Here is a 27,816-nt window from a genome sequence, read left to right on the forward strand (position 1 = left end):
TTTGCTGTCCGACACGCCCATGAAACAAGATTCTGGTACCTTTTTGAGGGTGTTCTCGAAATGTTCCGACGAACAACCCCGTCACTTTTAAAGAGGAGTACCCCCCCCCCCCGGGAGTTCGCGATTTCTAGGTAGTCAAAATTTTCAATAGACCTTTCTACCGATACGGCGGCCATATTGAATTCATTAGATTTAAGGAGTATTATGGGATGCCCAGGTGGCACTTGTTCAGTATTTACGCGCGCTTTTCGGGCAAAATGAGAACTTCACTTTATATTTCTCGGGAAAAAGGCGTTCATTATCATCCAAACACGGCACAACGATCTTTTCTTCCCATTGCAATCTTTTTCAAGGAAAACTTCAAGAAAAGTTGGCCCAAAAAGCGCGCGTACATATACTGAGTGAGTATATCGGATCGTGCTCATGCCCCCTGGGCATCCTGTAATACTCCTTAACTCTAATTAATTCAATATAGCCCCCGTATCGGTAAAAAGGTCTTAGCGCTTACGTTATTTGTATTATTAGACATTGTACTCATTATCTGTCTTCTCATTGGCTAAGAGCCCACAGCTAATTTTGGAAATCAGCGCAACCTTCAGATTTGTCAGTTATCTGCTAGCAGATAACTGACCAATCTGCAGGTTGCGCACGCAATGCATGATCTCCAATAACAATATCACTTCAGGTTCCTTTGCTATGGTGCGTTTGTCGTTATTTTCTTCAAAACAATGTATAATAAAACGATTATTAGATTCGGTTTTTGTGATATCCTAAATAATCAAGGTCTCGGTAAGTGTTATCAGCCTCGGCCTTCGGCTCGGCTGACCTTGATTATTGAGGATATCACAAAAACCTTTTCCAATAATTGTTAATTATTATGTTCCTGTTTCGAAAGGGATTCCCTCGACCCTCCCTGCAATCCCTGCACCCAACCCCTCGAAGCCTCGGAGTGCCCACTAGGTTCCCTGTGTTCTATAACACAAATACCGATTGCCTGCAAGGTACATGTCGTGGATCAATTTTTATTTTTTTATTAAAGCTTTGGGTATAACAATGTATGACGATGAGTACAAGTACTGTATAAGGAAAGTTTTAAAAAAGATAAAATTGAGCTGTAACAAAATAAATATACAGTTTATCTTCAGGGTCAGTTAAACATGTTTAGCAAGAATGAAGAGAACATATTTTCAAGTTCAGCACCTCTTGCTTTGCATGTCGACATTGGTGGTTTACTTTAAATCAATATTATTTCTTTATTATCAAAGATAAATATCTGTTATAAAAAAGTTCAGCATTGAATATTTCACAAATTTACCGCTAGCTGGATTTGTTCATGGAACTGTAGTCTCAAGTTCAAATCCTCGACCACGCTTCACTGACGCTTTTTAACAGCTAGCTGGTTTTCCTCTGGCCAGTTGGGATTCTTAACCCAATTATGATTGATTTAGATAATATTGTTTCAGTCATTTCCTCGGTCCCGTTAACATTAGAGCTAAAATACTGCCGAGGGTAAATAATGGAATTATTTATTTATTGATTTAAACATAGAATCCAAAATTGATAACCACTTTTAATTCAGAACCTCTATGGACGTAGCGTGGCTGAGCGGTTAGAGCTCTGGACTTGCAATTCGGAGGCTCCGAGATCAAGTCCCGCCCTGACCACTGGACGGTACGTCCCGAGTTCAAATCCTCGACCAAGCTTGTAAATAGCCAGCTGGTTTGCCTCCGGCCAGTTAGGATTCTTAACCCTGTTAAGTTCAATTTGAATTATTTGTTTCAGGCATTTGCTCCTCCCCACTAGCATACGTGCTATAAATACTGCTGAGGTTAAATAACGGAATTACTTTTTTCAGTGCTTACGAAAAGCAATGAATGCGGCGTTCATAATCGTGAAAGACTACTCGTGTTTCTCTTTCATACTCAGGCCCTGTCTACACATGGATCTATTCGATCCACACTACCGCTTTAAAGGGGTTTCGACTCTCCACACTAAAACGTTCGAAAACGATAATTACACATTGTGACGTAAGTTGAACACATGCGCTTGCGATCTTTTAATTCATCGTTTTCATTTTGATGCGTTTTCGACCGTTTTCGACCGTCTTCACTTATGCGATATGTATACGCGTTTCTGTTTTGATCCACTTTCAAGAACGTATTCAAATCGATGCGTTTTCGGTGAAAACGATCAGCGTTTTAGTATTGGGGTCCCGACTGAACGAATCGTAATGTATGCGTTATCAAACGAAAACGCATTAGTGTAGACGTGCGCGCTTATCTTTCATTCCCAGGTGTAAGCTATATGCCTTTCATTTAACTTGCTCCGCTGAATAAAGCATAATAAAATATCGGCGTAGGCTCTAAAAAACATCTAAAATAAGAGAACTTTCCTAATACCTACCTACTTTTAAAACGAAGGAAATCACAGATGCCTTCAATTGTAAAGAAAACATACAATGAATAAAAAAATATGGCGTTTTTGCCTCTAAAAAAGATTTCTTTTTCATGAATGATTTTTGGATATTGTATTTGGCTGTTTAAATAGATGATTCATCCATCCCGTTGGCGTTGTCATCATTCTCTGCTGCTTCTTTGTTTGGCAGCTGTTCAAGTCGATGTTTTTCCTCTTCTTCTTCAATGGTTGGCTTACAGAACCAATAGGACAAGAAGTAGAAAATCAAAGACAAGCCTGAAAGAAGGTAAACATAAAAGAATAACCAGTTATTGAGAAGAGAGGGACTACTTGGAGGCTTAGAGGCTTCAAAGGCTGCCTTTTAAGTTTCAAACACTTCCTTTAGACTATGCCACCATTAAAACATGGTATTACCTTGTAAAAGAGAATACCAAAATTTATGTGCCCGCGGTTGAAGCCCCTGACTGTCTAGGATTTCTGGTTAAGTGGAAATTTGCCATGTAACCCCTAGGCTAACCGCGTGAACCCGGCAAAGCGGACAAGCAAGAATATAACAAGTTAATTTTTCATGTCAAGGCGATCGCTGGTCAAGGGGAACGAAGACGCTGGGTACGAGGGTGGTCCAAGCGAATCTATGCTCGATGATCAGCCGCATGCCACGAGAGAATGAGCCGCTGTTGCGGAAATGAGCCCACAAGACCGCACCCGAAAGAACAGCGGAAATTAAGCCTAGAACGAATTGAGTAATACAGGTAGCTCCTTTTTCTGTAAAGTTTGTCGTTAACCTGGGAAAAAGAAATTGACGAAGCCAAATGCTTGATACTAGTAAAAAGTGATGAATGAGACAGAAGAGGCTTCTCGGGCTTCCGCCCTCGTTTATCGCGTCTTGCAGCTTCGTCGCTCGACACTCGCGCTTGTGTCCACTCCCATCACTAAATCTGAGAGAAAAAGAGAGACTTCTCGCAGTCAGGAACGACCCAGGAACGCGTGAAAATCGCCGACCGCTTAAGAAAATTAAAGGCAGCTGCGCGGAGGGATGTTCTCTCTCTCCTCCGATAAGTACATGAAAACAACTAACCTGTAAAACTAAAGCCAGCGTAACCAAGCCGGTCCGTCAACTTCGTCATGTCGAAGAATTGACAATTTCCTTTCTTACCACAGCTCCTCCCCCACAAAAGACATGAACTATCGAATATGGCACCAAAAAGTATCGGACCTGGTAAGAATCCCAGAGACCGCTGTAATATGAACTGGAAACCGAGGGCGTATGCTCTTTGATTATACGGTACACATCTGAAATATCAAGAGTGCATTGAGGTTAGAGATGTGTATGGTTATTTGTGAAGTGAATATGTCGTGAAAGTGGTCACCTCCATCATGGCAAATCATGACTCCAAGATGAATAAATCTTTCGATTATCGATTGCGGATACCCGCAGCTCCCCCTCCATCCCCACATCCTACCTCTTACCTCACCACGCAAATGTGACTGACTGCTTATTACCATCCTACAAATTCTCGGTATAAAAAATTATCCATGACAACTATAACTGAGACTATTCAAAAATGACAGTCGTCATCGGGCGAGTGATACGTTCGAACTTAGAGCAAACAGAGCAAGAATTGATGCGTTGCGACTGATTTTGTTTCGAGGTTGGCTACATTATATTTACAGCTTTTAGGTATAAAGCCGAAATCTCCCGTAAGAGACCACCCAAAATCCGAAGATTTAGTGGCACTAGTGCACGCCATAAAAAAGTGGTCGTGGCCGGTTATGGGGTGGTCGTTTACAAGAGGTTCTAATTATAGCGCTTGCCTGGGAAAATTTTGGTCTTTTGAATAGGTAGTCACTTGTGGAAGGTGCTCGCACACACAGGATACTGTGCAAATGAAAGTCAGCTAGGCCTAAAACTAGTCGAAAAGCTGGCTACGCCCCTGATTATATTTTCTTACATCAGGTCTGGACGCCATATGCAGCATAATCTAACTATAATTAATTATTTTAATACTTACTTATTTTCTTCCCACAAGGAGGTTTGACTGTATTGGGTATCACGGTTTTTGAGAGCGGCACGCAATGCGTGCACAGCAAACGCAAAAATGAGATAGTGGACCTCCGGGACCTCACAGGGAAGCCCCAAGTTTCGCTCTATAGCTAGACACGTAAATAGCCAACTAGTTCACCGCTCACCAGCAGGGCGTTTTCAATCTGTTACGTTTGATAATTGAAGTATTTGTTTGGAACACTGTTGTCGACTTTGTATCTCCTTGTGGGAAGAAAATAAGTAAGTATTAAACTAATTAATTATAGTTAGGTTATGCTGCATATGGCGTCCAGACCTGATAAGAAAATATAATCAGGGGCGTAGCCAGCTTTTCGACTAGTTGTAGGCCTAGCTGACTTTCATTTGCACAGTATCCTGAAAATTGCACTCATGACTAGTACGCACTAACCTCACCAACACTTTGAGCTCTTAAGCTTTTTAGTTCACCCCAACAACGTATAATTTATTACAAGCGGTCAGGGGAGTGATCAAACCGAAAATTCAGTGTAGACCTACGGGTCTATGGGCAGGTACGCCCCTGCTAATAAATAATAGGTGAAACTTGTAAAAGCCCGTAAGGGTTTCCTAGTTCCCCCAATTTCATGTAATTATATCTGTTCAACAAATTAAGTTATTATTGTTGTTGTTATTTTTTTTATCAAACATCTATACAAATCGTCCATAAAATTCATGTATTTAATATTTGAGTATATTATAACCTACCTAAGCACAACCGTCTTGTTGGATATGGCGGTGATAAACACCGAAAACAGAACTAAAATGAGAAGCAGGATAAATGCTATGTACGTCGTGCATCCAGACCTCTTCTCACAATACCCTTTCACCGCTGAGCCTTCGCTTACGTTGCCTTGTGGGTAAATGCAAGTGCAGTTTTTGAAAGACTATGAAAGAAAGAAATCAAACCAGAAGGCAAGTTAGTTAGCTCAGCCTTATCATAGGTGACAATCTTGGACAAAACTCTTGAGAAAACTACACTTTTACGCCTAGACAGCACAGCTGTGCCCCCTCCCACGTCCGCCCCTAATCAATGTTTTTTTTGCGTCTGATCAGGGTTGACCAAGGCTATGGCACTTTCGCGAATTCGCAAACCAACATTGAATTAGGGGAGGGGAAAATACCTCCCTAACATTTTTCCAGATAAATACGAGTGGAAAAGTATTTTGAATTCAAAATAAGGTATTTTGTCAAGCTGTTTTGATGGGCCATTGAGTATCTCTCCAATTTCGTATTCGTATATGAAGGGAAAGATCGTAAGTTACAAATCGGCAAATCGTAAGAATGGGAAAAGGGTAGGAGTAAATAGCTACGTCTTCCATGCCATTCTTCTCTTAGACCTGTAGCGCGCATAAGGCGGGCACTCACACAAGACCCGAACAAGACAGTGAGCATGGTCAGAGGTTTTTTGCAGTTTAGTTTTACTAAACAAAGGAGGTATTTTTTTTTCTATTACCTTTTCATCTTGGGAGACCTTGCATCCAGCGTGACAGGGCGAGAAATAAGCCAAGTTATCCTCTCCACACACGGGGTTTATAGTGGCTAGCGAGCAGCTACAGTTCACGTTGCACGGGGCTGTCATCCCATTGTCCCCCAGGGAGCTGAAAGATACCTAGGCTGTTAGTGCACTGAATTCCACAAAATCCCGTTTACAAACTGTCTCTCCATCACGGCGGCCATCTCACGTTAACATTCCCTTCGACAACCTCCCACCCAAATCCCTGCATGGGGGTTTATTTCCTTAAATGAACGAAACAGGGATGTTACAAATGAAAGAGAGTACCTAGGACTATATAAAAGGCCAGAGAGCAGAGGTTAAATGAGCTGCGGCATAAAAAAAAAAGTAAGAACAACTGCAACATGTGCAAGTTATGTACATTTATGAATTCAAATTATCTCGTTGAGACGCACTTATCGGGATGATCCCTTAAGTATTTATAATGTGTTTAAATCGATCAGTTATTAATCAAAACGAATGTTTGTGATTTTTTGAAAGAAGTAGAAATGTCTATGGACGACGTAAGAAACTGGTACCTTTTTTTGGCTGGACGTGGTTTTTTGATTCAGAGAATCAACCAATCAGACATACCGTTGAAGAATGCAAGCTCTTCAACTAAAACGAAAAAACCTTTTCGATAAAGCTGAACCTTTTAACAGTTGCTATTCCATTATTTCCTTTTCAAGGACATACGAGGAAAGTGTCTTTTTACGAAATTCTAACTTTCTTCCCTTCTTGCAAGCGCAATGCAAAAGGTCAGCCAACAAGAGGGAAATGGTGTATCGGTAAGCAGCAGTACATGAAGAAAGAACACGTATGGGAGGTAAAATTTTTTTCCTTAAGATTAAATAGTTTAGAAGACTGACAAAAATGGCTGATTTGGGGACAAGCCGACAAGTGTAAATTTCCGCAAAGGGACGCAGCAAATCAAACGTTTGTGTACGAGTAAGTGACTAATGATTTCTTTACGTAGCTACTCACTTGTGCACGTTGTGTCATCAAATAAATACCTTAATGGTACTTTTAAGTCCGTATTTCGCGGGATTTTCATGTTTTCATGTTCGCAATTTCAATAGGCAAATATGAACAAACGGCATTAAATTTCATAATTCAACCGTTCACAACTTCATTTTTTACTGTAGATAAACTGTACGAAGCAAAACGCATATATATATATATATAAATAACTTTTAATTGTATTACAACGTGGATACGCATTATCTCAGTACGTAGTTGGCGGCATTGTTTCTAAACATGATCTTGTCATTGCAAATTTACGAATGGATCTTCAGGTGACAGTTCCTTGGAACCATTAATTACTTCACTAATGCCCGCCTTCTTCCATCCCTTGGCAATTGATTTTCTGTGATTTGAATTTTCTATATAGGTATTATATTTCTCCAGGATAAAGGGGACAGAGAAGGCATCGCCCATACACACCCTATTCCATAGGTAATTCGTCTCGAGTTATTTTTAAGACACACAGATCCCAAGGGGGATTAGACAACAGCCAATCACATAGCGCGAATGTGTTCCGCGTGGATGACCCCCGCTCAGAGCCACCCGTCCTTCACGAATTGACGCAGAAAAAAATGCGGAAGACTCGGAGAGCGATATTGCTATTCGTTTTGTCGACGAAAACGACTAAAGAGAGATTTCTGCTAAAGCGGTGTCAGCGAAATGGAAATTTAAAAAGAATCGTCTTTCCTCTCTTGTATAGGGCTAACAGTACAGCAGGGAAATCCTTAACACGCTGAATATTCTCTCAGGATCATTTATAATTTACAGTTTTAAGAGAGCAATTTCTAGTTTGATATTTATTCTTTTATAAGTCTCTTATTATTCAACAAAAATAACACTTGGCGTCCTACTTGCTTTATTGTACAAACGACCGGTTTCAATAGACCGGCGAAATTTCACATTTTATTAAAGCACTGACATTACGACAACTTCGAGTTAAACTGATTTCACGGGTTGTCAAAGAGTCTAGCGATACTCTTTTCCCAGGTGAGCGCGGACTCATTTCGCTTCAATATTGAGAAATGCTCTGGATCTCTTTACGTTTTCATTGCCTTTCGCCCGACATGTTTTGCACGGCGTTTAGTCATGCGAAACCTCCATGAAACATCCACGTAGCGCGCGAGGTAACTTTATCCCGATTCTAAAAATAACTCGAGACGAATTACCTATGGAATAGGGTGTGTATGGGGGATGCCTTCTCTGTCCCCTTTATCCTCTCTTGATTTCGCAAGAATTTTTTCGCAGGTCTTTAAGTAAAAAAATTTCTCTATTTTTACAATCGCGAAAAACGCAAAATTAAAGACCAGCGAAATTAAGTACCAATAATAGAGATGATAAAGAGTAGTACAAGAATATAATGGCCTCTCACCTGCCACCATTATACGGAACTAATAGTCCAGCTAAATCCGGGGTGCCACATCCAGGAATAAACCATGCACCAGATCCTATGATGGTGAAGACTTGACAGATGACGCAAAACCTGGCAGCCATCTTTAACGACTTCTTCAGGTCAAATTTCCGGACGATAAATCCACCCAAAAAGATACCACCTATAGATGAGACAAAGACGGAAAAATCATTTTTGTGAAGCCTCCCACACAGACGTTCTTTTCGCTCCTCACGCGTCACGCAATCAGGGAAGGAACGCGTGACGAAACCCTAAGAACGTCTGCGTGGGAACCAAGAGATCACTTGGTGGAACTGTAAGTCTCAGTGCCTAGAGAATAGAATCATTCTTGGCAAAACGGCATACAAGTAATTAATGGCGCTATGTTCCGGTGAATTTCACAATTTTGGGTCGAAGCTGGGCTGATATAAAAACTGAGTATGCTCAGCTGATCTTTTCTCATCTGACCAGGAACCCTGAGCTACTCTCTCAAGGAGATGACAATGTATGATCCGTTCTCGAAAAACCTTTGCTGGCCCAATTTTTGCTGGTTATAATGAAAAGCCAAAGACATACTTATAGATTAGGCAGATTAATAGACTAATTCCAAGTTAAACTGGACAATTATTATATTTTTTCACATCAGAGGGTCTTAAACAATACCAATCAAATCATAACTTTGGCAGTACAAAGATCATAGGAATCTGAATATCCAGATTCCATATGCATGCGGTAACGAACTTTCAGTGGGGGTGGACAAATTAAGTTTTATTTTCTACTTTTAAGACACTGCAAAGGAAGACAAGTCGTCAAGCAAATAACTTGAGATAACGGATCAATTTAAGTTTTTTCGGAAACTGCCCACCTTTCCCTCCCCTAAGCCAACATTATCAGTTCCTTCTCATCACTTACTTCTCACTTAGGGCAAAATGTTGGCTTAGGGGAGGGGTAGGTGGGCAGTTTCCCAGAAAGCTAAGTTAATCCGAGATAACTACCTACTGTTCCTGGTACTAAGATCGTCCCAATGACAGCTCCTGTTATGAATGGACTGAGTCCATATTTAAGCTGGAGAATCTTGGGCAAGAACGAAGCTATCCCAGCACCAAACAGTGAACTGGAAGTTATTCCCAAGGAATTAAAAATAAAAACAGGCGCCTTCAGTAGTTGAAGCGTAGCCGGCAAAATGTCCTTAATGTTCCCTTGAAGTCTTTCGTCTTTTTTTGGAATTTGTCCCTCCTTGGCTGCTTCTTCGCGCATGCGTTTTGCACCCGGTAGCTCTCGGGGAAATCCTAGCAGAAGTCCGGTCATGAGAAGAAGTATAAAGCCCCCGAACAGAAAGCCGATCCACCAAGCTCCTATCCACTGGGGATCATCAGGAGTAAGGTTTGATCCTTCAGGCTAAAGGAAAATAATCAGGCAAAAGAATTTTATCAGCCATTCTTACTGGGCTTAGTTTTACCCCGGGTGTTCTTTACCCTGGGTGCCAGAGCCACTTTTCATGTGCGGTTATTCGGGTTTCGGTAAAAGTTGTGACCGCTCGTGTCTTTCCCTGGTGAAAATCTTCACAGGATCCTTCAGGATCTTTGAGGATCGTCAAAGATCTGCAAAGATCTTGAAGGATAAGGATCTCCAAACGATCCCTTGAAGATCCTCGAGGAAATGATGAGGATCCTTCAAATATCTTTTTAAAAATCCTTGCAAAGATCTTTGTAAAGATCCTTTAAGATCCTTGAAAATTTAGCGAAGATCCTTAGAAGGATCTTTAAATCACATTCTCAAGGATCTTTTAGAACCTAGCTAGGATCCTTCAAGATCTTTAAGAATGTAAGAGGATTCTTCAGGGTTAAAGAGATCTTTGTAAAGATCCTTCAAGATCCTTGAAGATTTAGTGAGGATCTTTCACGGATCTTAATTGACGCCCTCAAGGAGGCGATCGACACGAAAGCATCCCGCTGCATGCAAGAAAAAAAACCTCCGGTATTCACGATACCACAATATCTCGATGTTGTCCTAAGACTATGACAATGCAATACGTTTTTTCCCAGCTGCAAAGAAGTACAGTGGAACTTCTCCTTTGGGATACGTCTATTCAAGGGACACCTCCATCCAGGGGACACAAAATTTGGTCCCTGAAAAATGTTCACATAATCTTTATATTTGTTACCTCTGTTGAAGAGACACCTCTATTCAGGGGAAAAGGGACACTTTTTCTGGAACCTGGTTTTAACCTCCTTCCAGGAGACACTTTAGTACTCGAAAAGTGACTTACCACAAAAAGGGTTGATAAGTTTCATTGTTCACCAGTCAAAATGGTTATAGCTTTTAAAACATGAACAACTCTCATTAAAATCGATTTGCTAAACTTGTGGGAATCGAATTCAATACACAACATCGCAGAGATAATTAAGTCACGGCATTATCTACTGCTTCAAATTATGACCGCAGCAGATACCGAGGTAGCCTGCGAACGTCTGCTATTCGCAGGCTAATACCGAGGCAGAATAAAAGAAAAAGATTTTATTTGTTGGTTAACTATTAACAAAGCCCAGCCCAACCTCCATTTAGGGGACACCTAGCATGAATTTCAGACGATTACTTTGAGTCGTTTTTACTCCCTCAGTGAGAAAAACCACTCGAAATAATCGTCTGAAAATCAGGATAGGGGACACCTCTATTCAGGGGACACTTGACCTAGTCCCAGGGTGTCCCCTGAATAGAGGTTCCAAGGCAATTCCAACAGAGAAATGACTTTGTCCTCGGTTGGAAGTAAATTTTCCCTGGATGCAACATTTTATGTACAGAGAGAAAGGGAATTTACAAGGATAACATAGCATAAAGGGATTTTTTGGTTGCGAGGTTGATTTCAAGCAATTCAAGGTTCACATCAAAAGATTTCGTCTGTTACGTCAAAAGTTGTAGGTATTATCGTACATCTCTCCTATACTAATGTTTTCAACTTGAGCGGGTAAGGCAGGCCGGACAATAAAGAAGATGTTATAAAATAAAAGTTTTTTGAAGAAAAGTGTCTGGCTCTCAAAAACACCTATTTTTAGCTTAATACTAGACTCTTACATTATAGATTCTTTTCCTACTTATTCTTTGTTCGAAAATACCTACAAACCGAGTTACCTGAGTCACATCCACGTAGATCTTCAACAGGGAGCCACCAGATATGAATCCCAAACCAGGCCCCAACAAGCTAGAGGCGAAAAACACCGCCAGGTAGATTGGTGACGATTTTGGATGGACATTTTCATCGATGTACGCTGGCCCAAGAGTGTACAGCGGAGTTGTTCCACCACCCATAAGTAACTGTGCCAAGAAAAAGATGAATATGTAATACCATCGACCACCATAATTAGAAAAGCAGAATTCTGAGGTACCATTAACGCTCAGCTGACAAAGCTCTCCATTACCGAATCCGTTTGAGTTTAACAGAGGCTCGTAACGACCAACTAGAGCTTGTGGAAGAACAAATATTAGACATCCGAGACCTGCGACAAAAAATGAGGCGTAAAGAGATAGTGATAGTCTAAATATCTATAAATTTTATTATTCAATATCCATCTCAGCATTTATTTTTTAAGATTTTTCTTTCTATTTGTACTGATAGTCTCAGTATCTACAGAAACTAAATTGTGTTTGGTGGACAATAGGTAGAGAGTATGATACTCATTTTGTTTTTGAAAGGGATGGTGAATTATTATCAAATTCATGCTAACCAGCTTCCCCGGGGGAACTTCCATATGAAAGGGGCGGGGATGCTCGTCGGAAATTTTGAATTAAACCCCTAAAGGAGACCAATCTGGGCGTGGCCCAACCCTTTTTTGACCCCTAAAAGAGACCGTTTTAAACTTTGATTACATGAATCGTGTACATAAAACGAATTGAAAATGAGAAATTTGTTAATATACCTTCGCGTGCAACCCTAAAAGAGACCTTTACGGCTAAACATGATGGCGTTTTGCCCAGAACACCCTAAGACAGACCAAAATCCGAAATTTACACCCCTAAGCGAGACGACAAGTATCCCCGCCCCTTTCATATGAGAGTCTCCCCCGGGCTGGCTTCACCTGGGTAGAGAGTATGGTACTCACAACCTCTCCCGCTTTCTCTAGGAATTCACTAAACAACAACTCAAAGGTACCTAAGGTTTGACGTAATATGTCAAAAACGAGGGAAAGTGCTTCATTGAGGCATTTAAAGGAACCAGTGATGAAGCATGAAGCCTGAGTTTCTTACATGTTCTCAAAATGAAACAGTAAGAAATTATGCAGAGTGATATGTTTCCTCTGGTATTGCACAACATGTTGCATTGTATCCTTGAGTTGTCTTAATCAATAAAACGTCTCATTAAAATGCAAGTGTTTGACCTCAGATGAAAAACGTGTTTCATCTCAAAGCCTGGTGGTGTTTTAGCTAGTGTTTCATTAGGTATCAAGATTCATTTACCTGACCCAAATGCACGTCATTTATTGGCTTTTGACTGCATGAATAATTAATGAGTTTGAGAATATAGTATCAATGGTATAAACCCATAGACTGAAAAGGTGCTTTTTTCCCTACAACCGTAAGATTGCAAAATTGAAAATGCAAGGACAAGCGTACTTAACTATAATGACAAAATTAGCTTTAGAAGCACTATCTCCGCAACTGAAATGCTGATTACAGTTTAGTGAATTGAGTTTGAATAGTTTACCTGTTATAGCGCAGCCGTACCCAAGCCACCTGGGCTTGTTTCCATATGTACCATAAAAGCTGACCAGAGCTGTTAACACAATTCCCGCGATATCATTGGACGCCGCCACAAATCCAACTTCAGTGCTGGTAAGTTGAAACCTTTTTTCCAAGGTCAGCAGGTAGAGATTGGTAAAACCACTGACACACATGCCTACAAACGCCAAAAACAATTTGAACAGTTTTCGCCCGTCTATATGAAAAAACTAATGATAAATTTAAAACGATCGAAATGCGATAGCATCCCTCACAGAGCATACGTAATGCTAGTTAGATAAGATGTATGGCATCATCGTATTCAAAACCTCCGTTTTCGTCTTTTCACACCTAAAAGCAAAAAAAAAAAACACCACTCTGGGGGCCGTTATCGAAAACCTGCGTTTTTGGTGCCCGGAAACGCCGTTTACGCAAGGAAGGAATTCAGGCTACAACGGAGAAAAATAGGAAATCTCCGTTTTCAAAGATAAGAGGGGCCTATATGAAGTGATTTTGATTTCGACATTTTTAAAACTCCTCTGTCGTCCTACAGGTTTTGCGATTATATTTTACTTCACTGATAAGCCAGCTTTTACTGACTTTTCACTCGGCGCCACAAAATCAGTCAAGAAATAACGTCATCCTTATATACATGCGAAATGATTTAAAAATCATTTTCACCAACAAACTTTACAGTTCCGTTAGTTACCTTGAACAAAACCAAACGTTGCCAAAGCAAACACGAAGAATTTGGGACTGTTAAGGACTTGCAAACACTGCGGCCTGACATTTCTCCAGCCATACCGAAGGTCTTCTTTGCTGTCTTTGGCTTCCATGTGCAAAGGGGCAGTTTCTTCACCTGCATCGCCCTTTGTCTCCGCGTCTTCTTCGCTCATCTACAAAAAAGCCTCGCGTTTTACTAGATATTTAAACCGTCTGATTGCTAACTAAACGACGCAGTAAAAACGTCATGACAACCAGGGTCATAGGCCTGAACGACTGAAACAGAATAACGAGGGCGTATGTGTACGTCATCTATGAAGCACTTTTATTTTCATCGCTCGTTCAATTTCTGTCACAAATGTTCGAGGAGTTTTCAACAATAGTCAGTGGTCTATCTTAAAACGAAAAAACATACCATAGCACATATTTTTTACACTGCCCTTACAGTATAAATCACACATCTTTTTAACGTCAAAATGGCGGCCAGTCATAGATGACCACCTTGTGAGCTTCAATTAACATTCATACTTTTTGGTACTGACTGTAGAGTATATTTATCCGAAGTAGAATATCCACATGATACAAGTTATCAATACGTGTGTGCATTGTAAATGGGGTATACAATCTCTTAGATTAAAAATAAGAAAGTCCGCCATCTGAAAGGTAATCATTCTAGGAAGTTCATCCCACACACGTGTGTGTGATCATTACCCATCTGGTAAAAATCTCGAAGCACAAAATTACGACTGAGTGCTAAACCCTTTATTGAAATAATCAATATGGATTGAATCAATTTTCTCAGTTAAGTTTGAAGGAAATTCTTCATTTTACTTTCATACAAAATCGGCTTCGGCAGTACTTCTTCTACTTTCACATGATCAAATGAAATTTGAATTCTTAAAGGTGTTTCGATAGAGTTTTTCAGAGCCATACCGATATTTTTCAATCGCCTTAAAAGTGGTTTTTCCTTGTCCGATCGCAATAAAATTCTCACCAGTAATTGGCTATGGATTGAAATTTGTGAAAATGTAGTTTTAAGTAAAATCGATATTACTATGACAACAATGAATAAAAATTGATAAACGCCGAATTTTGTGTGACCTAGACCAGCTTGGTGTTTAGCAAACAATCTCCGTAAGAAGTAAAAAATTCTGTCTGTTTGAATTCGACTAAAACGAAAATATATTTCAAACCTTAAACTTTCAATAGCCGTGATAGATTATTTGATAAAAACGTTATAAATGACTCATATTATTCTTAAGTAGCGTCAGAATGATGCTTAATATCATATTTCGATGCTAGGAAATTTTGGTGTATTTTCGTTCTTGCAATCTTGAAAACTAACCCGTTTTCTCACCAACTGTATAAGTGCAACTTCATTCAAAATTTGGACTTTTAGCGCTCTTTTGTATATCTCTGAAACGACTCCAACGAATTTTTTTTAAAAATCTCTTCACATAATCTTCATAATGTATATAATAAGGTCTGAAACTTTCATTGAGATTGATTCACTGCAGCATCTTGAAATTTCAAGACAAACCTATCCTACGAACCTGTCAAAAATCTGCGTTACAACATTCACTGTTTTGACGTTACGCTAATTTTTCCAAAATAATGCGCACTATACATACCTCCATGACTAGTACATTTTAGTTTGAGTTAAACGCATCTTTTGAATGTAAAACATTGACAATACTCACACTGAAATGTACTAGTCATGGATATATGTATTGTCCGCATTAATTTGGAAAAAAATTAGCATAACGTCAAAACAGTGAATGTTGTAGCACAGATTTTTGACCGGTTCGTACGATAGGTTTGTCTTGAAGTTTCAAGGTGTAGCAGTAAATCAATCTTGATGAAAGTTTCAGACATTATTATATACATTATGAAAATTATGTGAAGAGATTTTTCAAAAATTCATTCGAGTCGTTTCGGAGATATACAAAAAAGCGCTAAAAGTCCAAATTTTGAATGAAGTTGCACTTAGACAGGTGGTGAGAACAAGAGTTAGTTTTTAAGATCGCAAAAATACACCAAAATTTCCTAGCATCGAAATATGGTATTAAGCAGCATTCTGACGCTACTTAAGAATAATTTAAGTCATTTATAACGTATTTATTAAATAATCTATCACGGTTATTGAAAATTCAAGGTTTGAAAGATATTTTCGTTTTAGTCGAATTCAAACATACAGAATTTTTTACTACTTACGGAGGTATTTGCTAAACACAATTCCTAGTGTTGTATTTTCAGTAGCTGGTCTAGATCGCGCAAAATTAGGCGTTTATCAATTTCAAAGTTTTCTGTTTATTGTTGTCATAGTAATATCGATTTTACTAAAACCTATATTTTAACAAATTTCAATCTATAGTCAATCATTGGGGAAAATTTTATAGCGATCAGACAAGGATAAAATCATTTTTAAAGCGATTGAAAAATATCGGTATGGCCTCTGTAAAACTATATCGAAACACTTCAATTTTAATATTTTGCATTCAGTGTTCCATTAAAACGTTTATCACACGCCAGAAAGATAAATTGGGCAAATTTCTTTAAAAATAAATGGATCTAAATGAATAAGAAAAATAATATCACATCATATCTGCTCAGAGGATGAAATTGGGATATCTGTATATATTTATATATATATATATATTTTTTTTTTCTCATCGAAAATAAGACTGAAAAAGATTGTCGTTCATGAAGGTATAATTACGATTAAATATGAAGTACCCTGCATCTCGTACAATATTGGCATAATCTCGAATGATTAAGAATTTTGGGAGAGCAGTATCGTCCGTATTCACTCATTCAATTACAATTATTCGTTGCAGTTTTTACTATCGCGCGTCGATGATCTGTGCTATTTTTGTCTAGCTTGAAACGACTTCGTGGGGAATTCATTTCACTACCTGGTTGAGCTTGAATCTCTCAGTACAGACCATTTTATTTCAACACGTACAGTATGTTGTGGTTCTGAGTGTGTTTGAGAAGCGGTGAAGGTCACATTGTCAGATATTGTACTTTTACAGAGTATTTTTTACACATTTTTAAAATCAATGTAGTAGAAGTTAAAGATAGGTTAGAACACCGTCCAAGGATAAGTTCGGAAGACATGTATTGTTTGTCGACTGACCAAGCTTGCAAGTTTGGTCACCGTAAAATTAAATACGTTTAATAAAAAGTGTTATGTCTACCTTCGACTAACAAAAGCGGCGCGCAGGGCTACTTTAAATCTTTAAATTGCACCGCATCTGTTACATAACTTTATAAGCTTTGTAGGTTGTAGGCTCCTGTAGTTTCATAAGGGTTTATATCCGTTTCCGTTCTTTCCACAAACGGTTGGCGAGTGTTGTAGAGATGTTTATATTATATAATAGCGTTTTTTCACCTAAAACGTTTTAAAGCGTGCTCAAATGAGGTAAAATTCAATCCAATTAATTTGAGTGAAAATTGCAAGTAATTCTATGAGGTGGTTAAGGATGTTTTGCAACTAAACGATTTCCAGTCAGAGCGCGTTTGAGCACTTCAGACGTCATAACGACACGTCGCCGGACAAATCCGCGATCCAAAATACTGTTTGCTAGACTTAAATGAAGAATTGATCACAGATAACTCGAACTGTCTATCACATGAACTTCCATTGTTTTAGCGTTCTTATATATAAAAAAGGAATTCTTAGCTTCACTTGCTTTGCCTTTTTTAATAAAATCTACTCAGTCTTTCACGAAGTTTTCTCGATATGTTTTTCTGCGTTTCGTTTTAAAAATGCAACACTCCCCCGAGAGCTCCTTTTAGTTGAAAGTACAACAACAACAACAAATATGATGAAAAGTAAAATTCCACGGTATACAAAATATAAGCGGAAATTTTACTTTTACCCCAATATTGATCTAATTTTTTCTTTGCCCAGACGGCTATATCGAAAAAATGCCACCTGATAATTCTCCCGTGTTGCCAAGTTTCTGACAAGACTGGTATACTTTGCATAAAAACCAGTGCTAGTCTTAAACCCAGTGGATTATAATCTAGGCTTGATAATTGTAGTACTAAAGGTATAAACAGCCTAGCACCCGCATTACAGAGTTGTTTGTATTACTGGAAGTAAGAGAACCCAGTCTGTAACGAAAAGGTGACACCAGAGGGACGTATATTCCTTTCCCGAGAATTGAATGATAATCTTGGTCGCCTGTTCCGATTCCCTTCCTCCCTCTAAAGCGTATGAGGGCCTCTTTGAAGGGAAAATAATTGAAACGATTGCTTCGATCCGATTACCTGCCTTCTTGCATTCCACTTGCCCCAACTACTTTCAGAAAATCTATTTATTTGGAAACTCAAAACTAATTTGTTAATATTGAATATTTACTTAACACTTCTTTGTTAAAGGCACTTAAGTCGAGGGCCGCATATTTTTCAACGAGCAATATTCGCAGAATCAACCACCTTCGTTAATCAATCACGTTCGTCCGAAGCAATAAAAGTAATAATTACCCCACTCAGAAAATACAATGAATTACAATAAAATAGATCTTATGCACATGGTCTTTAACTTAGGTATGAGACAAAGGCCGGAGACTGCTTCTCTGAGCAGTACGTTCCTATGGCACTATTCAATAGGTTTTACATGAGGATGTTTTAGTCATTTGATACAAGCAGCAGATGAAATCCTTAATTTCTACATTTTAAATAAGAGCTTCTGAGCAATGCTTTCGTGTGGCGCTGTTTACTATGTTGTAAAAAGAGGTTTTCACTTTTATCCTTTGATTGAAATCCTGAAGTGTGGCTATTTAACTGAATGAAATTCTGTTAAGCAATACGTCTCTATAAGGTACTAATATTAAGCCGTACGTCACAAGGAGATTCAGAGTTCTACGTTTTCAAATCTGTGGACAAAAACCCCAATTCCACCCGGGACTGATTCAAATAAAAGCAACTGAGCAGTGTATTCCTATATAGGTTACTCCGATGTCTTCGTCTCTGTTCAAAGCAGTCGGTGTCCTTTCAATTAATAATGATAAACTCTAATCCAATGTAACCGTTCAATTCAAACTTGTTCAGAGCGCTGTAAGCTTCTTCTGGCTTAACTTTAAGGGACCATTCATAAACGTTAAGTTCGGCAGTTCTTCTCATTGAAAGAATGATATTAATAACTATAGCTTACCTGGGCCTGCTAATAGCGCCATTGTGCCTTAATGAATTTGTCAACCAGTTACCCGTGTGAAAAACTCTTCTACCACTTCCCCTAACTTTGTTTCAAAGCACTAAATCGGCACAGAAACTACTTCGAAATAAATTGTAGAGAGCGGGGAAAGCGATTAAGCAATCTTGGCGGTGAAAGAGTGCTCATTAATATTTTAAGTTCCGAACTTTAATTCAATGGATGCTTACGTTCCCACTTTAAGTTGCTATTTACCGTAACCAAGGTCGATTGCATTTTCGGCTAATATTTATAAAGTGTGTAAGTACTTTAATACCAATGGCTTACGTAAGATAAATAAAGCTCAACATTTATTTTAGTAAGCTATATTTGATTGAGTCCTCTTTCCAACTCTCAGTTTTCCCAGTCTTTCCAAATCTGTACAACTTGCGATATTTTTATGTCTGTGTTCTGATACTTCTAATAATGCTGAGTAACTGTGCCTTAAACTGAGCTTGAAAGCAGTGTCATAACGCCGATTTTTATAGCTGCGCTCAATATTCACCGATCTTGTTTTATTTATACAACGCAAAACGACTTCGCCGAGCAGTGAGCAGTAGCAGAATAGCTCAGAAACAGTCAAGGACATCTTGTCGTTATTGGGGATTGCAGAAAAAAAACAAGAAAGGACCTTGAAAAAGTCTGTTATTACAACTATATATAAGCTTTTATCGGTATCGAGCATCAACGTTGGAATATATTACAAGCTGTGTGCTTTGGAAAACGGAGGTAAACAGTGTGGCGTTTTTTAAAATGCGCGAAAAGATAAAGATGTTAGAAAGTAGATGAATGTGAATTCTGATTTATAATTGCACTATCTCAAGAAAACACAGACCGCGAGCGGTCGTCGTTTTTTCCTCAGAGCCGCGCGCGGCGAGTAAAAGAAAAATTATGCTAATTAATGGGAAAAAAAAGGGGAGAGATTTATTCTTTCCTCGGGCTTCAGCCCTCGTTCCTCGCGGCTTCGCCGCTCGCCCCTCATGCGTGCTCTCGATCCACTGTAATTCAAAAGACAAATAAGAGACTGCTCTCAGTCTAAGGAAAACGAAACAAGAAAGAGTTCTTCAATTGCCTGATTTCATACCGTGGGAGCCTGGCACTAGTTATCAGTTTTGCCGGACGGAAGTGAAAAAAGATGGCGGGAAATGTGAAAGAAGACTCGCCCAAAATGGCTTTTGCAGCAGTAAAAAAAGTCATAAATGATGATTGCCTTGAATCACTCAACACAAAAAACTTGGGAGAACTTTGTAACAGTCTTAAACTTAAAGCTTCTGGGACTAAAAGTGAATTGTTACAAAGATTGCTACCATTTAAAGATGACCCGGCTTTGCTCGACAACAGAGTGAAGAACATCTCTGTGAAGTACAGCTTTACGACAGCCCTATCGAGACAGGAGATCCCACCACCAAAAGCTGGATGGAAATGCAATACTTCTCTCTTTCCCAAGATTTCAAAAGACGTTATCAAGACATATCAGTCTAATAAGCGACAGGGAATGATAGCACAATTTCGCAAAGCTCATCGAATGTTTTCTTCAAGACGAATGAAAACCATCAAGGTTTTCAAAAATGGTAGCCAGTTATTTGTCAAGTCAAGCATATTAAAAAGCTTTTCTTCTGAAGTTACACGAACTGCAACTGTCTTGTTCATTGACAATGTTCCCAAGAAAGGTTTTTGCGAATGTGCTGTCGGGAAGTGTGGTCTCTGTTGTCATGTTATCGTTATACTGCTACAGTTAGAACACTTCACAACACATAAAAAGCTGTTTTTGTCTTTGACCTGTACAGAGAAGCTTCAAATGTGGCATCGACCAAATGTAAAGAAAGGGAAAGAGGTAAAAGCTAACTTGAAGGCTGCTGCTCATATCAGACTCAAATATTTTAGAAATGCCAAATCAGCAAGACATGTAAATCAAAGAACAAAGAAGAAAGTTGTAGCTAGAGATGTAAGTGATGAAAACAGTGACTGGCTGAAACGAGATATTTCCTCCATGAGCTCTCAAGTAGTAGATGGCCTGTCTAAATGCAGAATCAATTTATCAAATCATTTTCTTAAAACTCTAGAGAAATTTAAAATAAGACACTCAGGATTGTATCACCATTTGTCTTACAAAAATGCTTATCTGAACAGAGTTATTCAAAATGAACATGACTACACAAAACTAAATCCTCCAGCAAACCTGGAACAAAACTCCAAAACACCTTCTGAGTGTGAGGATAAATGGCACTCTTCATTGATAGCCAATTCTAACAACTCTAACCAAGATGATTGCACAGTGGGACAGCCTACTTCAGAATGTCAAGAGCAAATATTTTGTGCAGATAAAACTCAAGAGTTGTTAGAATTGCTTACAAACTCTAAAGATGAGATTATAGCTGTTAAGGTCCCTCAGCTTAAAGAAGTCAGACTAACTACAAGTGCAAGATACATTGATGTTCAACAAGGCACTTCTGATTGGCTTAACCTGAGGACGGGGGTAATAACAGCAAGTAAACTACCATCACTCCTGGGTTTTCATGGAAACAAAGAGTTTGATTCATCATGGTTTTATATTCTAAACAAGATAGATGAAAGTAAATGTAAACCAAAGCAATACAGAAACTTTCAAAGAGGAAACTACTATGAAAAAGAAGCTTTAGAGCACTTTCAGAAACTCTCTGGTAAGTCAGTTTATTCGAAAATGTTAACAGTAACACAATACTCTGAAACTTAGCAAATAAGTATATTACCAGCATATCATGCAGTTAATCATGTACATAACATAATCAAATAGGAATACACTTACATGAATATAAATGTAAACAAAAAAATTAATGTAAGTTTGAGTAATCATGTATTGATTTCTATTTTTTTCTACAGGTGTCCCAGTCTCAAGTTGTGGGTTTTTCAGACATCCATCAGACACAAACTATGGAGCAAGTCCTGATGGTATTTCAGAAGCATTTCTCGTTGAGGTCAAGACAAGAGCAGAAAACTCTGAAGCCCCATTAGACAAAATCACAGGCTCACATATTATTCAAGCAAATTTTCAGATGTCTTGTGCAGGAGCAAATCTTGTATTTTTGCAATCTTATCACCCTGAAAAGAAAAGTTCAAATATATTTTTCATACCCAGAAATGACCTGCTTATAGATGTCTTAAAAGAAATAACTGATCATATTTTACATCACAAAATTGTAAGTAAGTGGGATTATGAAGAGAATAACCATCTCTCTGAACTTGGAAAGAACTTATTAAATACTGTCCCTAGCTTTGACACATTACGTCAATTCCGTAAGTGGGTAAACCAAATGACAAAGCATATAAAGAAGGTAGTCTTTGTTAAAACATAGTCATGTAATATCAACAGAGTTTTTTGGAACTAGTTGTAGTTGTTTTATTTTGGCCCAACTGGTTTTTTTAACATATTAACAATATGTGCAAATATTTGGAAACAGCAACCAAGTAAATCAATTCTTGAGCTTGGCCATGTTTTGCTTAGAATTTGCCAATCTCTGATTCTTCCTATGTAGTTTTCAATGTAGATCCTCAATGTTGCAATGTCAAAGTTCTTTACTACCTCAGTCTCATCGTATTGATGAGAAAATTTCATTGGAGGTCTATTGTGTAACAGGCCTTTATAACATAGCTGAAAGAAATCGCGCTCTCTGATTGGCTAATACGCCTGATCCATTTGCCAGTGGGTTGCACGCTGACGTCAGTTTGTTTACTTTTTTTGCGGAAATCTTTTTTTTTCTCCTCGATATCGCCAGTTTTTATCTTAAAGCTTATTCTGTCGCTAAAATCATGGAAACATCTACCGCCTCTTCTCGACATGACGACGTTGAACTACCAAATTTCGACCTTAACTTGTTCGGTGAACCTCCGTCTAAGTCCGCTAAGAGATTTGCAAATTTGAGCGAGCGGGAGTTGAACCATATTGTTGAACAAAGACATTCAGAGAAGACCAAAAAAACAACAAACTGGTCTGTTTCAACTTTTCGAGGTAAGCCATCTACAGTAACAATTCCACAATGTTTTCCAGCAATTTTGTGACATACAACTTAATTGGTAAATGGTAAAGCTAGAAGTGAAAACTAATTTTCTCCCGTCGAAAGCCATTTAAATGTCAGCGAGCAAAACTCGTGCATTAACTTTTATCGGCTGCATGAATTGAGGCTAAGAAAAGTAACACTTTTTTATTTAAATTCTTGTTGCAAAAAAAGGAAAACGACGATTGTCTTTTTAAGATTGAATTTAATGTTTTTATCATAAAATTGACAGGTTATAACAGCAAAAAATTGCTCGCTCATTAAACTAAACTGTAAAAATTGCTTCACCGAGTGACTACTCGATGCACAAACAATGACATACGGCTTATATTTATTCCACATTTTCAGTCTTCTGTTCTTTTAGATTCGTTTAAAAAAAGAATACTGTTTTTTAAAGTCGCTTACATGTTGAATTTCAGCTTGGTGTTCAGAGAAAACAATACAAACACCGATTGGAAACATGACGACTGGCCAGCTGGACCAGAATCTGAGACGATTTTATGCCGAAGCACGAACACAAAAAGGGGAGCCATACAGTAAATCCACCTTGCTTGGATTCAGACATGCCATTGAAAGATATCTAAACGCTCCTCCATACAACAAAGGGCTCCAGTTAGCAAGTGATCCCAGATTTATGCGGTCAAACCAGATGTTAGACGCCCAACTAATCAATTTGAGAAGAAATGGAAAGGAAAATGTGACCCACAAACCTGCAATTGAAGAAGGGCATCTCAAACAGCTAAAAACCAGTGGCGTTTTTTCTCTTTCTTCCCCGCTTTCTCTTCTTAGAAATGTATGGTTCCATATTGTCCTTTTCTTCTGCCGAAGAGGCCGGGAAGGGCAAAGAGCTCTCACCACTAACAGCTTCAAGTTTGCAACCGATGCAGCCGGGCGTAAATTTGTAACCATGGCCCATGACGAAGCTTCGAAGAACCATCCAGGTGGTGTCCATGACTCTTCCAGTAACGAGAAAGAAGCTAGAATGTACGAATCAGCCGAAAGCAACGATGGCTACAAGGCGCTTAAGCTCTATCTTGAAAAGATCAACCCGAAGTGCAGTGCGCTTTTCCAGTATCCGAAGTCAAATGTTAGACCTGAAGACATCGTGTGGTTCGAGCAAAGGCCTTTGGGCGTTAACACCCTCGCCAACATGATGAAGAAAATCAGCGAAGTGGCAGGGCTCTCAACCATATACACAAACCACAGCATACGAGCAACAGCCATAACCCTGTGGTCCAATGCTGGAGTCCCTAATCGACACATCATGTCAATTTCAGGCCATCGAAATGAGCAATCCTTGGCACATTACAACTCGCGGCCGTCGATTTCTCAGCTTCAAAATTGCAGTGATGTGCTGTCAAGGGCGCTAGCAGTCACTGAAGCTTCATACGCAAGATCTTCTTCCTAAGTGCAATCCACAGTCCGTGTTAGCTGTCCTTCACAACAAGAAGGAAATTCTGCTCCTTCCAATATTGCAAGAGAAGTGACTCCATTTTTTAAAGATTGCAGCATTCAAAACGTGCAGTTCGTCTTTAATTCGTCGGAAAACCACTCATAATTTAACTAATTGTTTGAGCCCATAAGGTCCTTACCGATAGCTTTCTTTGTTTGCTGAGCAGTTTGTATGATTGTATTTTTTGTCCGAGATCGACAAACACGGCCAAGGTGTAGCTTTGTCATTTTTTGAATGAAAATTTTCGCGCGATTGCGGGTATGTTTCTAACTTCATGTAAGTGGCTCTGGAGTCAAGTATTAAATAAATATTTCTATCCGAAATGGAAGCTGTTAATTCTCTATGTTATAAAAGAAATGGTAAACGTTGCAGCTGTGCAACCATGGAGTTATGGATGCACTTGGGAGGTTTGCTAAGCACTCAAGAACGCTTCTTTCTTGCTTAGCAACCTCCCGCGTGCATCCATAACTCCATGGTTGCACGCTGCACGTTTACCATTTCCTAATTCTCATGACAAATATCTGTGATATTAAAGCCCTTGTCAGTCATAACTGTCTTCCCTTTTGTGACTGTATCTAGCACACATGATTGCTCTGTTATGTCAGCATCACTAATGCCGCCAGGAAATGCATCAGTACATTTGAGTAAAAAACCAGGAGGAAGGGTCCACAAACATATCTTCCCTGTGGTGTGGTTCTTGTAGTTCGAGAATGTAATATTATTAATATCAAAGTTCTCTGATTGGGAGATCCAAATTTCAGTTGCATCCCCTATGAGAGCAGTATCACCATATCCTGACTCCATAAAACATTTTGGCATATAGTCATTCAAAAATCCAGGTATTGGGGTCAGGTCAATAGACTCAAAAATGGTGCTCAGGAATACACACCATCCTACAAAAATTCTACTCATAGTTGATATACTTGAACCAGTCATCCATGCAATAACACCAAGGTCCAATGCATGTCTACAAATTGTCAAGAAACTGATAAGTTCTGTCTTTGTGTCCAGCTTTCTAAGATAGGACGAGTCGTCATTGTTACAATCAGGATAAACAATTGTGTGCAAGAAAGGCTCCAAACATTCATATAGACAATCTAATTCGGAAAGTGATAATCCTGTCATATAGTAAATTCTATCTGGGTATCTCATAAGTGCTTCATAACTAAAAGTTTGGCCTTCGAGTGCTTTCTTCATTGCATTGAGTTGCTGACTGTTGTTCGCAGCATTTTTTTCAAGTTCTGTTTGAGTCTTTGACAGCTGTTGCTGTAAATCTTCAATCAAAGCTTTTTTTCCATTTAGTTCTCTCGTCAAACTTTCCACTTGACTTTTAAGCTTCTGATTTTCTTTTTCTACGTTCGCAGCTGAAACCCGTCGCTTTTTAACACGCGGTACGGGAGTTTTACTCCTGTCTTTCGGGGGTTTCCTAGGAGTACTCCTCACGGTATTGGCATTCGACGAAGTAAGAACCGTTTTTGTACAGTCAATTTTCCTTTTCAATTCCCTAGATGGTTTTTGGGAGTACTCTTTTTCCAGATTAGCAGCATATTCTTTTGTACAAATTATGTCTGGCAATTGATTCTTGTTCTCTCGTTTCCCCGAGCTCCAGTGAGCGCTGCATATAACATGTTTTCTCCAGTTAATATTTTCGTTCATAAGAACTTTCCTATATCCTTTTTGAAGCTCAGGATCGCTGGGCAAAGTGTAGTACGTTATTCCTTTAGTTCTGTAATTATTCGTACACAAAGAACTGGCACAATTCCAATGCCAAGTTTTCGTGTAAGTCGCCATCTCTACGCCATCAAACTGAAGTGCACTTCCGTCCGGCAAAACCGATAACTAGTGCCAGGCTCCCACGGTATGAAATCAGGCAATGAAGGAACAGTACCCTGGGTACCAGAGGTTTTTTCTCGCGTGCGGAGATTTTTCAGGGTCGGCCACGACTAAAGTCTGCGAAAGACGCTATTTGGGCGCTTTTCAGGCGAGCGAAGGCAAGCGCCAAGCGAGCGAGGAGCGCCCGACATGCGCGACGGGGGAAGGCGCAGAACGGTGGAAGAGCACAAACAATTCCCACGAGCGGCAAAGCTCTTCGCGCGGGTCACTAAAAATAGAAACCGGAAACCCTGCGTGAGAAGTCTCTGCAACCCAGGGTAAAGACAGAGTGGGAAAAAAGGCTTCTCCTCTCTGAAAGCGTTTAAAACAGAGAGAGAAGCATTTAACGGTGGGGATTCTATTACGTAGTCCATCTTATAACCGTGTTTTACCGACCTTCTCTAAACTGATAAAAAGTTATATTTTGTGATTCAGTTTTACCCTCGGTTCAAATCTTTATTAAGTTCATATAGGAGTGGCATACCGCATTAAAGAAAATGCAAAATTGAACCGAGGATGCTACTGAACCACAGCATACTCAATACCGTAAACAATGCGATTTGTCTTAAATCAAGAATACCACACAAATTACATTCACCAAATGAAGCAACAATGGTACCTTTTGTCTAACACGTCACGGTTCACAGGTGGCACCGTGAATCGGGGCATTCGGCGATTTTGGGGTTTTGATGATAACTTTTGCCCTCCTAAAAACCATCTACTCTTGAGAGCAGTCCATTTTGACTTTTTCTTCTATGATTTTCATTGTGACTGGTTATAAGTTCTCAAAAACTAAGGCGTGACATTACGTGTGACCGCATCATGATTGCAGAACAAAACAAACAATGACTTGCAAATTTTATAGGATATATATATAGCAGACGACCGGCATTGCAGACAAACATACTTTCGTGAAAATATTTTTTTTAATCATGATTTTCTTTCTTTAAGATAACCAGCATAAAATTGTAATGGTTCCCAAATCCAGCGCTCATTTCCATAAGTACAATTTCAGTTCGTTTGACAGCTCAATTCCCAAACAAAAGATTCCTCTGTTCGAGTGCAAGGCAAATTCTATGTATACTATAGTATCTTACGTTTATAGATCATCGTAACAGAAATCGTAGCATGAAGGAAGCAGTTTTGGTGAAGCAAAACGAAATATACCGAAGATTTTCCACGACGTGGAATTGAAGAAAATTTAAGATTTCCGCTTTCAGACGCCGCGCAGTTGACAATCTCGCTTTACAATCACGATCTATTGAAGATGAATGCTGATTCCAATAAAACGCTTGCAGCAGTTTAATAAAAGATATTACTTACCTTGTTGAAGTTCAATATTGCAGATAGAACTCGCTGATAATGCAAGACCTAACTAAGGTTAGGTTACGATTTGTGCACGGAGCTGCCAAAAATCGATCGCGTCATGCAGTCAGCGATACGTG

General features: G+C 39.1%; 3 protein-coding genes and 1 pseudogene across 4 annotated transcripts; 2 read left to right on the forward strand and 2 right to left on the reverse strand.

Moving 5' to 3' along the window:
* Positions 1-1,228: 1,228 nt before the first annotated feature.
* Positions 1,229-27,811, reverse strand: LOC140952387 (solute carrier organic anion transporter family member 4A1-like). Of its 2 annotated transcripts, none has more exons than XM_073401817.1 (9): positions 27,695-27,811; positions 13,079-13,270; positions 11,509-11,873; positions 9,375-9,777; positions 8,362-8,542; positions 5,931-6,075; positions 5,183-5,361; positions 3,494-3,708; positions 1,229-2,691 (listed from the first exon to the last, which is right to left on the reverse strand). In XM_073401817.1, exons 2-9 carry the CDS (start codon positions 13,266-13,268, stop codon positions 2,540-2,542), a joined length of 1,830 nt encoding a protein of 609 aa, XP_073257918.1. In that variant the 5' UTR covers positions 13,269-13,270; positions 27,695-27,811; the 3' UTR covers positions 1,229-2,539. The 2 variants fall into 2 exon arrangements, with proteins under 2 accessions (XP_073257918.1, XP_073257912.1); XM_073401811.1 differs by lacking the exon at positions 27,695-27,811 and adding an exon at positions 13,802-14,007.
* On the forward strand, positions 20,684-22,347 carry LOC140952358 (uncharacterized). The gene is made up of 2 exons (XM_073401782.1): positions 20,684-21,675; positions 21,875-22,347. Exons 1-2 carry the CDS (start codon positions 20,814-20,816, stop codon positions 22,345-22,347), a joined length of 1,335 nt encoding a protein of 444 aa, XP_073257883.1. The 5' UTR covers positions 20,684-20,813.
* Positions 22,364-26,369, reverse strand: LOC140952377 (uncharacterized; annotated as a pseudogene).
* On the forward strand, positions 22,636-24,885 carry LOC140952367 (uncharacterized). The gene has a single exon (XM_073401791.1). It carries the CDS (start codon positions 23,507-23,509, stop codon positions 24,452-24,454), a length of 948 nt encoding a protein of 315 aa, XP_073257892.1. The 5' UTR covers positions 22,636-23,506; the 3' UTR covers positions 24,455-24,885.
* Positions 27,812-27,816: the final 5 nt, after the last annotated feature.

The sequence above is a fragment of the Porites lutea genome, chromosome 1 (genome assembly GCF_958299795.1).
Source record: "Porites lutea chromosome 1, jaPorLute2.1, whole genome shotgun sequence".
Classification (NCBI taxonomy): Eukaryota; Metazoa; Cnidaria; class Anthozoa; order Scleractinia; family Poritidae; genus Porites; species Porites lutea.